This window comes from Gymnodraco acuticeps, unplaced genomic scaffold (genome assembly GCF_902827175.1).
Source record: "Gymnodraco acuticeps unplaced genomic scaffold, fGymAcu1.1, whole genome shotgun sequence".
In the NCBI taxonomy this organism is placed as follows: Eukaryota; Metazoa; Chordata; class Actinopteri; order Perciformes; family Bathydraconidae; genus Gymnodraco; species Gymnodraco acuticeps.
In genome coordinates, this window is record NW_022989747.1 from 716,402 (window position 1) to 729,491 (window position 13,090).

The 13,090-nt window shown below is 40.5% G+C and overlaps 2 protein-coding genes across 5 annotated transcripts; one reads left to right on the top strand and one right to left on the bottom strand.

Annotated features, from left to right (window-relative positions):
- The first annotated feature begins 256 nt into the window (after positions 1-256).
- On the top strand, positions 257-1,988 carry LOC117546224. The gene is made up of 5 exons (XM_034216417.1): positions 257-436; positions 647-775; positions 884-1,024; positions 1,304-1,418; positions 1,754-1,988. The coding sequence occupies exons 1-5, from the start codon at positions 266-268 to the stop codon at positions 1,972-1,974; spliced, it is 777 nt and encodes a 258-aa protein (XP_034072308.1). The 5' UTR covers positions 257-265; the 3' UTR covers positions 1,975-1,988.
- A 429-nt stretch (positions 1,989-2,417) lies between these two features.
- LOC117546488 lies at positions 2,418-8,947 on the bottom strand. 4 transcript variants are annotated; one of them, XR_004569050.1, is made up of 8 exons: positions 8,899-8,947; positions 4,925-5,598; positions 4,666-4,711; positions 4,479-4,570; positions 4,283-4,393; positions 3,397-3,673; positions 3,188-3,263; positions 2,734-2,811 (listed from the first exon to the last, which is right to left on the bottom strand). XR_004569050.1 is itself a non-coding variant. In XM_034216899.1 (7 exons), the coding sequence occupies exons 2-7, from the start codon at positions 5,428-5,430 to the stop codon at positions 2,596-2,598; spliced, it is 1,248 nt and encodes a 415-aa protein (XP_034072790.1). In that variant the 5' UTR covers positions 5,431-5,598; positions 8,899-8,947; the 3' UTR covers positions 2,418-2,595. The 4 variants fall into 4 exon arrangements, 3 of the variants coding, with proteins under 3 accessions (XP_034072790.1, XP_034072635.1, XP_034072702.1); XM_034216899.1 differs by lacking the exon at positions 3,188-3,263 and having other exon boundaries at positions 2,418-2,811; XM_034216744.1 differs by having other exon boundaries at positions 2,418-2,811; positions 3,188-3,673.
- Positions 8,948-13,090: the final 4,143 nt, after the last annotated feature.

The window sequence follows — 13,090 nt, forward strand, 5'->3', positions numbered from 1 at the left end:
TTTTTTATATTTTTGTTCACCTAAGCCTGAAAGTTCTAAAAGTCATAATAAATATGTTATGCCTACAATGGCAAAACAATTGTAATCTTAATAAAAATGTTAAAATAAATACAACTACCCAATGGTAGTGTTGGATGTAGTACTTAATTTAACTTTGTTTCAATGTAACATTTCTTATACAGCAAACACTGACATAACACGGCTCTTTGATGGAGAGCCAGGCCATTTAGTGCCCTCAGCCTCTCACTTTCTCGTTGAAAGTGACATGTTCATCATGGCTGGGAGAATGGTGGGACACACCTTCGTGCATGGAGGACCATGCCTGTCGGGGCTCAGCCCTGCTGTTGTTCATGTCCTGCTTGGAGGAAGTCCTGAAACTGCCACTGTCACACTAGAGGACTGTCCAGACATAGACATCCGAGCAACAATCAGGCTTGTATGTTTTCAATCAAACCCCATTATTTCTTCACTTATTTATACATTGAAGCAAGAAAGTCTCCACCCTTTTAGCTATTTTTTTCTGTGTGCTGTATTATATTGTGGAAAAAAAGCTAAAGGGGTGGTGAATTTCTACACCCATCGTGTAGTGTCCAACGTCCGTCACACATTTTTTCATTCTATTTCCTCTTCCCTCTGTGTCTTTAAGCTTGAAGGGGAATCCGAAATCTCTGATGAGGGTAAAATAAATGTCCGGGACTTGGCCTTCGCCTGGGACCTCCCTTGCCTTACCGGAAATAACCGCAGATGGCTTTTTGAGAAGATGTTGATCCATGCTGTGCGTGAAATGTTATGATATATTGACAATGCAGAACTTTATCCCAAAGCTATTTCTGTGGATGAGATAAAAAGTGTTCCACCTTCTGTCTGTTATTGTCAATAACAGGTAATTGGACGTGTCATAAGACAAATTAAGCAGCTCAGACGTGGTCCTAAGGAGACGTCAATGTGGGCCATGCTGAGTCAACGCCCTGACACAGTGGCCCTGCTATTTCCACAAGAGGGAGCAGTGGATTATAGCCCTGCGGTAAATTTGTCCAATTTTATCTTTTTGTATATAATATATATTCATATCATGTAATATTTTTAAATCCAAGCCTTTCTTGAATGCTATTATATGACAGAGGTTTCATATCTTTATCCAATATCAGTCATTGTGCCTGTAATCATTAGTTTATTAGTTCCTAGTTTTGTTTAGGTTTGTCGAACATGGCTCGCTTGAGGAAAAATGAATCCCATTTTAAGACAAATCTCTCATACTAGTGTCCGGTAACCATGTTGTTATTTTATATGGCTGTCAATGTAGGTCATTCTTCAGCGCATCACCTGGCCTCGTGATGATGATGATGATGAGGACGATGACTGTTCAGTTGACACAAAATGCCGTGTATCAGGATATCTTCGCCGCTTCATTGAAAATGGTATGTTTACAGTTAGAAATAATGCCAACATGCTATTGAAGTAAAGTATGATGATATTAAGTATAAGACCTAATATGTTACATTCCTGATCTTACAAACCTGTGTGCGCTCCACTTTTGGATATGCTTTCTACTCCACTCCGACACAACTGTCCTACACATGCAGGTGTGCAAAGACACTCAAGTAAAACAAAAAAGCTACTTTACAACTATTTCTTACATTACAGATAACAAATGTGATGCTTTAATTGACTATTACAAATTATTTGAATTTCCTAACTTACTTTTCTTTATTGTCGCAACCATTCATTTAAACAACTTTTGGTTAATCCACAGCGTCACCTGATGTAATGACCAATCTGGTGATATTCTGGACCGGGTGGGAGATTCTGCCACGGAATAATCTGTCCATTGAGGTGGTCAACGGCAGCTTCCCCACTGCCTCAACCTGTTATGAGACCCTGCGCATCCCAGGGCATTACAAGGACTATGCATCCTTTGAACATGTAATGCTGGCTTGTATTGGCACTTGTCAAACAGAATTTGGTCTTGTGTAATGTGTTGGTAGAAGGCAGAGGTGTTCATTGACTCCAGTGTTAAGTCTGTTTCTGCTGTGGAAATACTAAATAAAGTTCTCCCTTTCTTCGGTTCAGAATCAGCCTGTTGTATATTGAACAGCCCAGTATGTGTATTAGGGATCACTACCTGCTTCTCATGGCAAATACTGATAACTTCATAACCTGTAGTTTACACATACCTGAGGGTCTACAGATCAGCTAAAGGACAACAACCAATCAGAGCTGAGGGTAGTCAGAAGCACCTGTCAATCGTGCTCATTAACTCCAAGAAACTAATCAAATAGGCAGCAGTGATCAAATATCAAACGTGACCTTTTTTTAGATTGTCTTTCCCATTTTATGAATTGACCAATTGTATCTTTCATATTTTATGTGTCAAATCTGACATCACTATTGTTCGCATAACAACAAACAAAAGAATATTTGTCATTCTTCAAATGTTAATTTATTATTTTTCCTATACAATTTGAAGATTCCAAAAGCAGAAAGGTTGTCTGCCATAAAACATAATACATCTGTAAAATCACAAGGAGACAAAGGTGAAGTGGATGCTTGTGCCACATTTGGATACATTGGAGAAAAACACCTAAGCTCTCTTTCTCAGTCATCAGATAGAACATGCTCACAAAATGGAACAGCAGCAATGTAGATATCAGAGCCAAAGGACTGGGATGCAGCTCGTGGGTCAACAGCTTCTCTTAAAGAAGCCATTTGTCCATCAGTCAGTGGGCTCTCTGTGTCTGGGACAATGACACTAGAGTGGCCATCAGGAGCAAATCCACTGTTCTCCCACTCAATCTGAGGAATATCCACACCCTAAAAATAACAGAAATAGAAAGCCTCATTTATTTGCGGTATTAATTATCTTGATAGACAGCAGCAGTAAGGTGGACACTTGTGGCTTTTGAAATCTGTATGCTCCTACTCATTTATCTTTCTATTTTCACATACTGTAACTCATTTTCTAGGAACATAAGCCCTAAACCACTGCCCATGTTGTTTAGTAAATGTTCATGGCTCTTATTCTGACCTACACTTTTGTAAGTCACTCAGCTAAATATGAATTGTTCCCACATGTAATGGTAAGATAAATTACATTTTCTCAGCAGGAAACCTTTCTTATGCATTTGACCCATCCCAACTTGTGCCATACAGTATAACTGCTATAGTTAAAATATTTTCACCGCTTTACCTTGCTGTCAGATAGCCCTTTCTGACGGGGAACTGAGGCTTTATAGCCACCTGCTCTCTTAAAAGGGTGCTCTGGGCTGAAAATACAGGGGAAGTTTCAATGGAGTTGGTAGGTGTTTGCAAGAGCATGGATAGCGGTTTCAGTTTTTTAGTGGCTGAGGGATCAAGACTATTGAAAGCACTGAAGTTGTAAAAATTGGACAAAGTTACCTCCATGTTATCAGAAACTGGAATTAGGTGATGGATTTGTCCCAGCTCCAACAGCTGATTTGGGGTCACATGGCCTTCTGCTCTTATAGGATGATTTGCCCAGCCACTGCGGAATGTGTCCAGGTCATCTTGTAGCCGTGGCAGGAACACATAATGGCAACAGAAGAGGTGTGTAGCATTGCCAATGTTGAGGAAACCCTCTTCTTCGAGGTAGTGTAGAGCATCATAGTAGATGACTGTAACAGCTGTCCACATGTCTCTCCATAGCCTCTCTATCCTGGACAATTGCAAGTTTACCAGAACATTTTAAAGTTAAAGGACAGGGAATTGCAATATCTGGATTTGTGGCAGATTTGACATGGAATTATTAAGTATTTATAATAAACAACTGATAATGTAAGATCTCAGCAGTTTCTTTTGTTGAGAAAAGGTTTCCATCAACAACAAATGCACACAGATGGATTTTCTTTTAATGCAATCCGATGATCTGCTGTTCAATGTGTGTATTTCTTTATCTACCATTTCTTGAGTCATTGTCAGTCCAAAACAAGAGATGTTTTTGTAACATGTTTCTAAAACATTATCTGGTGTTATTTACATACTAAGACAATAGGTGTGACATACAAATGTAATGTGACACACTGCCCAGCAAAAACTCTACACATTTTTATTTTTGCAGCAAGGAAGAGATTGTTTAATTTGCATGATGAAGAGATCACAGTTCAGTACCCTTTGACTGACATCAACTCAGAGGAATTGTACCTCACACTATTGCAGATAACAGTACTGCTTCTAGTAGGTATATGTGTAGCAAACAGTACAGTTCTGGCATGGCAGCAGTGAGATGGTGTCTTTCAACTAACAATCTCTGATCTTTTGGACTTACCGTTGGTTGTGAACACTCTTGCCGGATATAAAGCTGCCCCTTCCAGTGCCACGGACTGTAAACATGAGATGTGCAACGTCCACATGTTCCACCCCCTGATCAGCTCGTACCCTAAAATACACCAACAATTACAACAAAGACCACATTAAGTGTTGCTTTCAGTGGCAGCTTCCCCACTGCCTCAGGACATATTTACCTAAGAGGGAAACCAAACTTCTCGACAGATTCTTGGAAGAAGGCCAGGTTGGTTGACGCGAGGTTGTTGGATGCTGCACCAAGATACATTATCTGCAGATAAATGCGGTTATACCAATTGAATGAGACAAAAAGCTATATGCAGTAAGCACGATAAACATGTATATGTATCCCTGAAAACTGCTTACCTTCTGCGAAAAGCCATCTATGCCACCAAAGATGACAATGTTGTAGCTGTAAGTTACAAATACAATAAGTTACATTTTCAAAAGCATCTGATATCATCTTCAATTGAGGACATGTGTGTTCATATGGGCAGTAACATGAAAGAAGCACTATTAAATCAAAATGTTATGATGAATAGGCCTATAGTAAAATATATTTATATTATTAGTCAATTATAATACTTTTATGAATTAATCTGACCTTAAGAGTAAAATAACTTACCGGATTAGTTTATGATTTGTGTCAATGTGCATCAAAGACTGGGGGCTTGGAACTGAGTAGGTTCTTCGAACAATGCATCCTAAGTTGTTCATACGGGATATGACTCCGATGGTGTCAACACGGTGCAAGGAAGCTCTAACCCGGTCATACTGCACCCGCAGTCCTTGAGCTTGGAGAAGTGCTTTCATCATTCGATATCCAGAGTGAGGCTGCCTGGATTTAATGTCTCTCACACACTGGTCCAATTCCTCATCTGTAAGGGTGCTGTACAGTTCCCTGACTGAGAAATCAGACTCAGCCATGCGTCGGTGCATTGTGCGTCTTGAAACTCCCAAAAGTGCAGCTATGCATGGGATGGACAGATTGAGCTCCAATAGGCTGTGAATATACTCCGGAGAAATTACCATTCTCGGTCGTCCAACTGGTCCTTGCTCAAATTGCACAGTTTTAATGTATTGCTTACTTTTTTCTTTTTCCACGTTTATAAGCCTATGGAGCTCTCTCATGGCATCTCACACGGGCAGAGAAACAGCTACCTGCCTGGACATAGCATTTAAGAAGACCAATTATTGTGTGCAAATCAATTCTAAGTAGTCCAAATCCAGAGGCATTTGTCCAACAATATGCTCTAAACGAGAGTAGAGACGTCCCAAAATATGATCAAGCAGTAGTTCCTGTGAGAGGAAAATTAGAAGGAAGGAAATCAGCTGCATTAGTTAACAAAATAGAACATTTAAAAGCTTAATTTTGCCAAGATTTTAAATGCAGTTTTAGGGCTCTACATTCGTCTTTTCATGCCAATTTCTACATCGCCTCCACTACAATATCTTGAATATAGTAGTTTTTACATCACTAAATGTATCTGACAGCTTTAACATTGTAAAGGTGTCACTTTGGGCTCTGGGTAATTATGACAGCATTTCCTACTATTTTGAGAGTTGTAACCATAGGTTTTAACTAACCAGAGCTTCATCTATTATTGGAGAAAATAATCAGCATATTAAACCATTATGAAAGTTATCATTATTTAGGTCATTGTTCAAAATGAGCTCCAACTACAACAGTTAGTTGTCAACCATTTTACATTAATGCATGGTAATAATAATAATAATAAAAAACAAATAATATCATATAATAGTATATCTTTCTTCAACTTGAAATATTTTAACAACATTTTTCGGATTATTCTTCCATTATTTTACTGAGCTAACTTTGACTGAATTAAGCAATCATACACGAGAGGCCGTTCTTGAACGTCATTATTGGTACGACAGTACTGCGGCAGGTCCGTACGCCTGTACTGGAGTACCAATAATGACGTTCAAGAACGGCCTCTCGTGTATGATTGCGATTCTATTACACAAACTATCATTGTAATCAACAATATCGTAAAATAATTTCATAATGTGGGCTAATTTGCTCCCAAACCTACACTTTCTGCTTGAGTTAATCTCCGTCAGAAAGTAGTTCCTATAAAGTAGTTCCCTTGGTAACGCTAGCCGATCAATCGAACACTCCTGCTTCCCCGCTTACAGTTATTGATATAATTATAGTAAATAATATATTATTAACCAATTTATTGAAAACAATTTATTGACAACAATTCTTGAATTAGGCTATTTACATATTTAACATTTTGGCTTCAGAATGAAGGTGGATGTTCATGCTGCCATTAAAAGTGCAATTTTTGAAACAGCTCTCTATGAACTCCATGCCAGACTTTTTTTCAGGTGGTGCTGTGGTGTTCACGGGTAGGTTATAGGAAGAGGTTTCCTCCAGTGGCCGTTTCATGGCGTGTCCCGGACCGGCAAAAAGCGCGTTGCTCCACATCTTTCTGTTGTCCAGAGATGGAGCCCAGTAGCTGCGAAGCGATGACTCATTTTTATGAGCCCTTAGTGTTTCTAACACTTCCATAAAACTGGCGAAGTAAGCTGTTTAGCTCCGGTTTGGACACTGTTCCGAAATCCACCATTTTCTCCTGGGTTTTTAAGAACGCTTTGAGACATTTGACAGCCCAGGTAGTTGACGCCAATGTACTCTTTTCGTTGCGACTTTTTTCCAACGCACTCAGCTCGTCAGTTGAAACAGCCGCAAATCTTTCGTTGGTTTTGTGGTCTGTGTCCATGTCCAACCATTCATCAATACTGAGGCCCCCCAACAAATCAAAATTAACTTTAAAATCTGACATTTTGTAGCTAACGATTTTCCAACGAGAGACAATGTAACAGTGTAACGGCTGTGTGTCGCTATGGAAACCACTACTTCTCCGCTGCTTTCTTGTTCCAGTTCGAAAAGCATTTGCTTTTCGGCCCAACGGTAGGCCTATACTGTTTTTCTCAGACGCGGAGGGATACTGACTTGTTGTGAAAAGGCACGTTCTATTTGATCGTTGTTTGATCGTGGAATCAAACACGTCTATTGACCAATCAGAGAGCTTGCAATCATACACGAGAGGCCGTTCTTGAACGTCATTATTGGTACGACAGTACTGCGGCAGGACCGAGGCGCTTGCGCCGAGGTCCGTATGCCTGTACTGGAGTACCAATAATGACGTTCAAGAACGGCCTCAAGTGTATGATTGCGATTCTATTACACAAACTATCATTGTAATCAACAATATCGTAAAATAATTTCATAATGTGGTCTAATTTGCTCCCAAACCTACGCTTTCTGCTTGAGTTAATCTCCGTCGGAAAGTAGTTCATAGAAAGTAGTTCCTATGGTAACAATAGCCGATCAAACACTCCTGCTACCCCGCTTACAGTTATTGATATAATATAATTATAGTAAATTATATATTATCGCACTTTCTCCGGTCCCCGAGATTGGGCTTTCAGTAGCTCTGGAGAGAGCTTTCGTACCTGTGGCCACTAACGGTCATCATTTCTCTGCTTTGTTTCAAGACCCGCATCAGAAAGCTTTTGAATGGTGGTACTTCTCCAGTTGGTCTACCTGCTCTTCACGTAGCTCTGCATGTCGTCGTTTATGTGCTTTTTTTTCTGGAGCTAGGCACTCCTCAATCCACTCCTCCATAGTAAGACCCCCCCGGAGGTCGAAGTTAATCTTAAATGTTTCCATCTTATGCTTTGTAAGTTTGTTTCGTAACGGAAGAAATTTAAATATATTTATAAAACTGACAAGTCAAATCAAGCAATCTGATTGGTCGATAGTGTTTTTACGGACCTCTTTGATTACAGATTTAAAAACAACGTTGCTTGATTTAAAAGTAGCACAATTAATTATGTCAAACCTTGGAAAGTATCTAGATATCCCTGCCCTAATGCCAAAGGAACTGCACACTGAATATGTTTTGCCGTTTGATGTCTATGTCTGGACCGCTGTGTAAAAAGGAGGGTTTCTGCCCCGTTACTTCTCCACTGCTTTCTTGTTCCAGTTTGAAAAGCAAACTGCTGCCCAACGGTAGATACTGTTTTTCTCAGACGCGGAGGGATACTGACTTGTTGTGAAAAGGCACGTTCTATTTGATCGTTGTTTGATCGTGGAATCAAACACGCCTATTGACCAATCAGAGAGCTTGCTCACACCTATGTGTTATAGAATTAACGTTTAAATATGGGGCTTTTGTAAGAGAGATGTTGTACAATGTAGCACTAGTAATTGTACTGAAGTAATTTATCTGAAAACTTAATTCACCATGATTACTTCTAACAATGCATGGATGTTCTTACACCCCCTTTAACTAGTCAATTTGACTTATCTAACCGAAGTGAGACGTTATGTATCGTAACGTTACTTTGAAAACCATCAGGCGGGATCATTCACCGCCCCCCCCCCCTACACACACACACTCACACAAGGACACGGTAACGTCGCTATTCACTTGAATGATAACTACGGAGCTTACTGACAGAAAGGCAAAAGGCTACTTCACTCATTTAGCTAGCTAATGTAAGATACAAATGCTGTCGAGCCCTCACTGCTTGTAAAATAAAGAGCACAAACTGACTACTTACCCGAGCCCCACTGTTCTCCGTCATTTTTCTCCCGGGTTGTTGTGATCACATGACTGACAAAGCCGTGCTCTGATAGGCAGGGGCGGATCTACCGGGGTGGCATGGGGTGGCAACTGCCACCCTAAACAATAGCCTTGCCACCCCAGCTGCCACCCCAGTTGGCATCTTTGTTTTGAAAGAAAAGTTGTGGCTCATCGGACATTTATGAGAGAAAATCTCTAATGTCCGAGTGCAAGTGAATGCAGCACAAGACGCGAGTCTTGTAACCCCTCCCCCGGCCCTGGCGCGAGAGTGGAAATATGATTGGTGGCGAATTCACTTGAACTGGGGGACGGCGCAAAACGAGAAGCCTTTCGGACTCAAGTAGACGGAAGGAATGAGGTAGTTGCGGTCTACAATGACAGAGAAGAGAATGTCAAGTTTGGCTGTACTCAGCAATGAATCAAAACGCACTACAGCTGTTGATCTTAATACGTTTGTGAGGCGTTTTGCTGAACAAAATAGTAATCGCCGCATTCAGCTGTAATAGGCATGCCAACTTGTTGCTCTGCTCACGGATGACTCGATGAGCATACAAAACTGTTAAGATGATGACCTTGTATGCGTGTATATATATATTTTTTTCTTTGTAGGGTTCTGCCCCCAAAAAACAGTTTTAAGTCCTGAGAAAGTCAAATAAGACGGTGTGTAAAACTACACTGCCCAGCCAAAAAAAAGTAACCACTTTGATTTAACTAGGCCAGTAGGTAAGGACTTTCCACTGGATAATAACTGCAGCGATGTTTATGTTTTAGCTGAATACACGTTTTTTAAGCCTAACTGATGCAGTTAGTCACTTCTTTAATATTTGTTCTTTCTGATGTAAAGTCAAGGTTGTAACTGTATATCAATAATGATATAATTACTTGTTTTTCAAATTTGAAGGAGGGTGAGCAAGCATCTTGATGAACATTCATCATTAACTCCTCCAAAAAATATAGTTTATTCAATACTAAATGAATATGTGAATCATAACAGTTCTTCACTATATCTGTAAAGCGTCTTTGAGCACCTATAAAAGCGCTAACAAATTAAATCTATTATTATTATTATTATTATTATTTATTAACAGTGATTGACAGCTGATAGGAATAATATGATTGTTAATATTATCATATTCATACAGACAAACATCGATGAGACAGTTAATTAATGTACTTATTGCAGCAGTCTTCATAGATTTGGTACCCCTGCTGGTCTAAGAGTGAAACAAACTCATTCAGTTATTGTTCAGTTAAAATTCATTAAATTACGTCTGCCACCTTATATATGTATATGTAAGGCTTTACTGATGTGCCACAATAATATCACCTATGTCATTGAGTTAAAATATTAATATTGTGGCTTTCCAAGTTAACATTGATTGTAGGGGTGTAACGGTTCACAAACATTTCGGTTCGGTACGTACCTCGGTTTTTAGGTCACGGTTCGGTTCGGTACGTTTTTGGTACAGCAGAAAAAATTATCACAAAACACTAAATATATATATGTATTTTTTTTAATTATTATTAAACTGTGAATAATGTATTCAAATAAATACAAAATATAATAAAATAAACATTAAGGTGCAGCATTTCGATGAACTGAAATAATCTGTATTTGAACTTTACTGTACTAGTACTCACAAAACATAAACTATTAGTTTTGGGTTTTTAATTATTATTAAACTGAATATTCACTCAAATAAATACAAAATATAATAAAATAAACATTAAGGTGCAGCATTTCGATGAACTGAAATAATCTGTATTTGTACTAATACCTAAGCAGCCAGTTTGACATTATGACTTGCTTGTCATTGTATTTTCATGTTTTTTTAAAGAAAAATTAACTTGTCCACATTGCTTGCTGAAAGGGCAGATCTGCTGGCACTAACCATGTCTCCTGCTGTGGAGAACACCCTCTCGCTAGGGACAGAGGTAGCAGATACAGCCAGATAGCGCTTTGCTAACACGGCAACATAAGGATATTTGGCGTTTGTAATAGCTTTGGCTCGGTCTGAACTTTTTGCGAGTGGTGGAGGCTTAAATGCTAGCGGGAGTTAGGTTTGCACTTCAGTCTTTTTTCTTTTGGTACTGGTGATATTCACGTTCGGGTGATGCCTTTTCAAATTAGTGTGCAAGTTTGATGTATTGCCAGCCGCGTAACCAATTTTAGTTGAACAATGCCGACAAACAGCTTTGGTTCGGTCCACCTGTCTTTGCCCGTCATCCTTGTACGTAACTGCGAAACCAAAATGTTCCCAAACCGGAGACTTCAATGATGCTGGAGGATTTTCGAGCTCAACTTTATCTGCGTTCGCCATTTCCACAGTTCCTCAAATGACTGACTAAATTTGAACGCATCCCTCTGACCAGCTCTCATAGTATGCCTCTCGTCCAATGAAATGACTTGCTCGCTCTATGATATATACCTGAGATTACTTCCAGAAAGTTGTCCATGTTCTCAATTTTTTACGTTTAACGCTATATTCGTTCGGTACACACGTGTACCGAACCAAAGGGCCCATACCGAATAATTTCAGTATGGGTACGTGTACCGTTACACCCCTAATTGATTGATATGATTGCGATTTAAATCAGCATATACTTCTGCCAGGGGATGCCACCCCACAAAATCTCCTGCCACCCTCTTGCCACCCCATGAATATTTGTCTAGATCCGCCCCTGCTGATAGGCCAGAATTCGGTTTGATTGCATTAGGGCTAGATTGCTTATCCTGTCTGAGTAGCCCGGATGATGCTGCATCGCAATTTTTGACATTGAATTTTACACACCGAATTTTTTGACATCGAATTTTAAACACCGAAATATTTGACGTCGAATTTTTTTCACTTGAATTTTTGGGATCTGAATTTGAACATTCAAATGTTTTTAACTTGAATTTTTACATTTGTATTTCACATAGATAAATTCGGAGCAAAAATAATTCAGATTCATGATTTTCAAAGTAATTATTTCCAATGCTATAAATTCGGTGTCTAATAAAATTCGAATACTTCTGTCTCTTGTTTGCTTCCATACCTTAAGGCAGTCTTGAATTGTATTTAGATGATTAATTTCATCAGGCTTGATTGATAAATATAGTTGAGTATCATCCGCATAACAATGAAAATGTACAGATTTTTCAGTCCGCTCACTGAATCTGTGTCTGCTGTTGACTCGTGCATGATCAGTCTGGATCCTCACCAGTCCTGTGTTGCCCCCAGCAAGCACAGACGATGAAAAGGAGCCAGACATGTCCAAGAGATAACACTTTATGAAGGGGCCTGGTGTTGACCAAGACACCGCCGTTCATATGTCCTCCACACTCACGGCGTTAAATAAGGCTGTTGACACAGCCACAGCCTGTGTAGAGTGTGCACGGACCCTCGTGGAGAAGGCTTTCCCCGCCTATCCGTAGGCATGTGCAATGCACTCGCAGAGCCAGCCTGCCAGGCGTTTCATGGACAGGGCTTTCCCGGTCACCCCGCCCCCGAAGCACACAAACAGCTGTTCAGTGTGCCTAAGGGCAGCTGTGCACTCTACATAACATGCACGCACCGGGCAGAGGAGGTGCAATTTAGCCTACCTGGCCCCACTATGGGGTGGAAGATTAAAGCCCCCCAACTGAATAGCCCTCGACCTGAACGCACTCCTTAGGCTCTTGGGCAAAAAGGAGGGGTTCGGTCTGAGTGTCGCCCCACTCCGGTCACCCCGAATCAGTAAACAGCTCGGGCGCACCGACAGAGCGGTTAACTCGGACACTCTCTTGGCTGACATTAAGGCAAGTAGCAATGCTGTCTTCCACGACAGTGCTTTCAGCTCCAGAGGCTCAAATGGTTCTGTGACCAGAGCCTCGAGCACCAGCGGCAGGTCCCACTGCCGGGTGGAGGCGTGTACTCCTGACCCCCCGTAAAAACCGCAACATTAGTGACTGACTAAAGGCTGACCTGCTGCCAAATCCCTCATGGCAGGACGAGATGGCTGCTGCATACACTTTCACTGTGGAATGAGCAAGTCCTCTGTCCACCAGTAACTAAGACAAAATAGAGCCCAACGCACAAGATAGGGGCTCTATTTTCCGCTACTCACACCATCGCTGGAATCCCAGCCACTTTGGCCTGTAACAGGCTGTGGTGGATCCCGCTGTAGCTGCCTGGATAGACTGAATA

What these genes read in the sequence shown, in the direction of transcription:
- LOC117546224 (XM_034216417.1), top strand. Translation starts at nt 266, where the DNA reads ATGTTCATCATGGCTGGGAGAATGGTGGGACACACCTTCGTGCATGGA. An exon ending in AGAAGATGTTGATCCATGCT is followed by an intron (nt 776 to 883) that starts GTGCGTGAAATG and finishes TGTCAATAACAG; the next exon opens with GTAATTGGACGTGTCATAAG. An exon ending in CAGTGGATTATAGCCCTGCG is followed by an intron (nt 1,025 to 1,303) that starts GTAAATTTGTCC and finishes CTGTCAATGTAG; the next exon opens with GTCATTCTTCAGCGCATCAC.
- LOC117546488 (XM_034216744.1), bottom strand. Translation starts at nt 5,430, where the DNA reads ATGAGAGAGCTCCATAGGCTTATAAACGTGGAAAAAGAAAAAAGTAAG. An exon ending in AAGTTTGGTTTCCCTCTTAG is followed by an intron (nt 4,394 to 4,478) that starts GTAAATATGTCC and finishes GGTGTATTTTAG; the next exon opens with GGTACGAGCTGATCAGGGGG. An exon ending in AAGGGCTATCTGACAGCAAG is followed by an intron (nt 2,812 to 3,187) that starts GTAAAGCGGTGA and finishes TGTTATTTTTAG; the next exon opens with GGTGTGGATATTCCTCAGAT.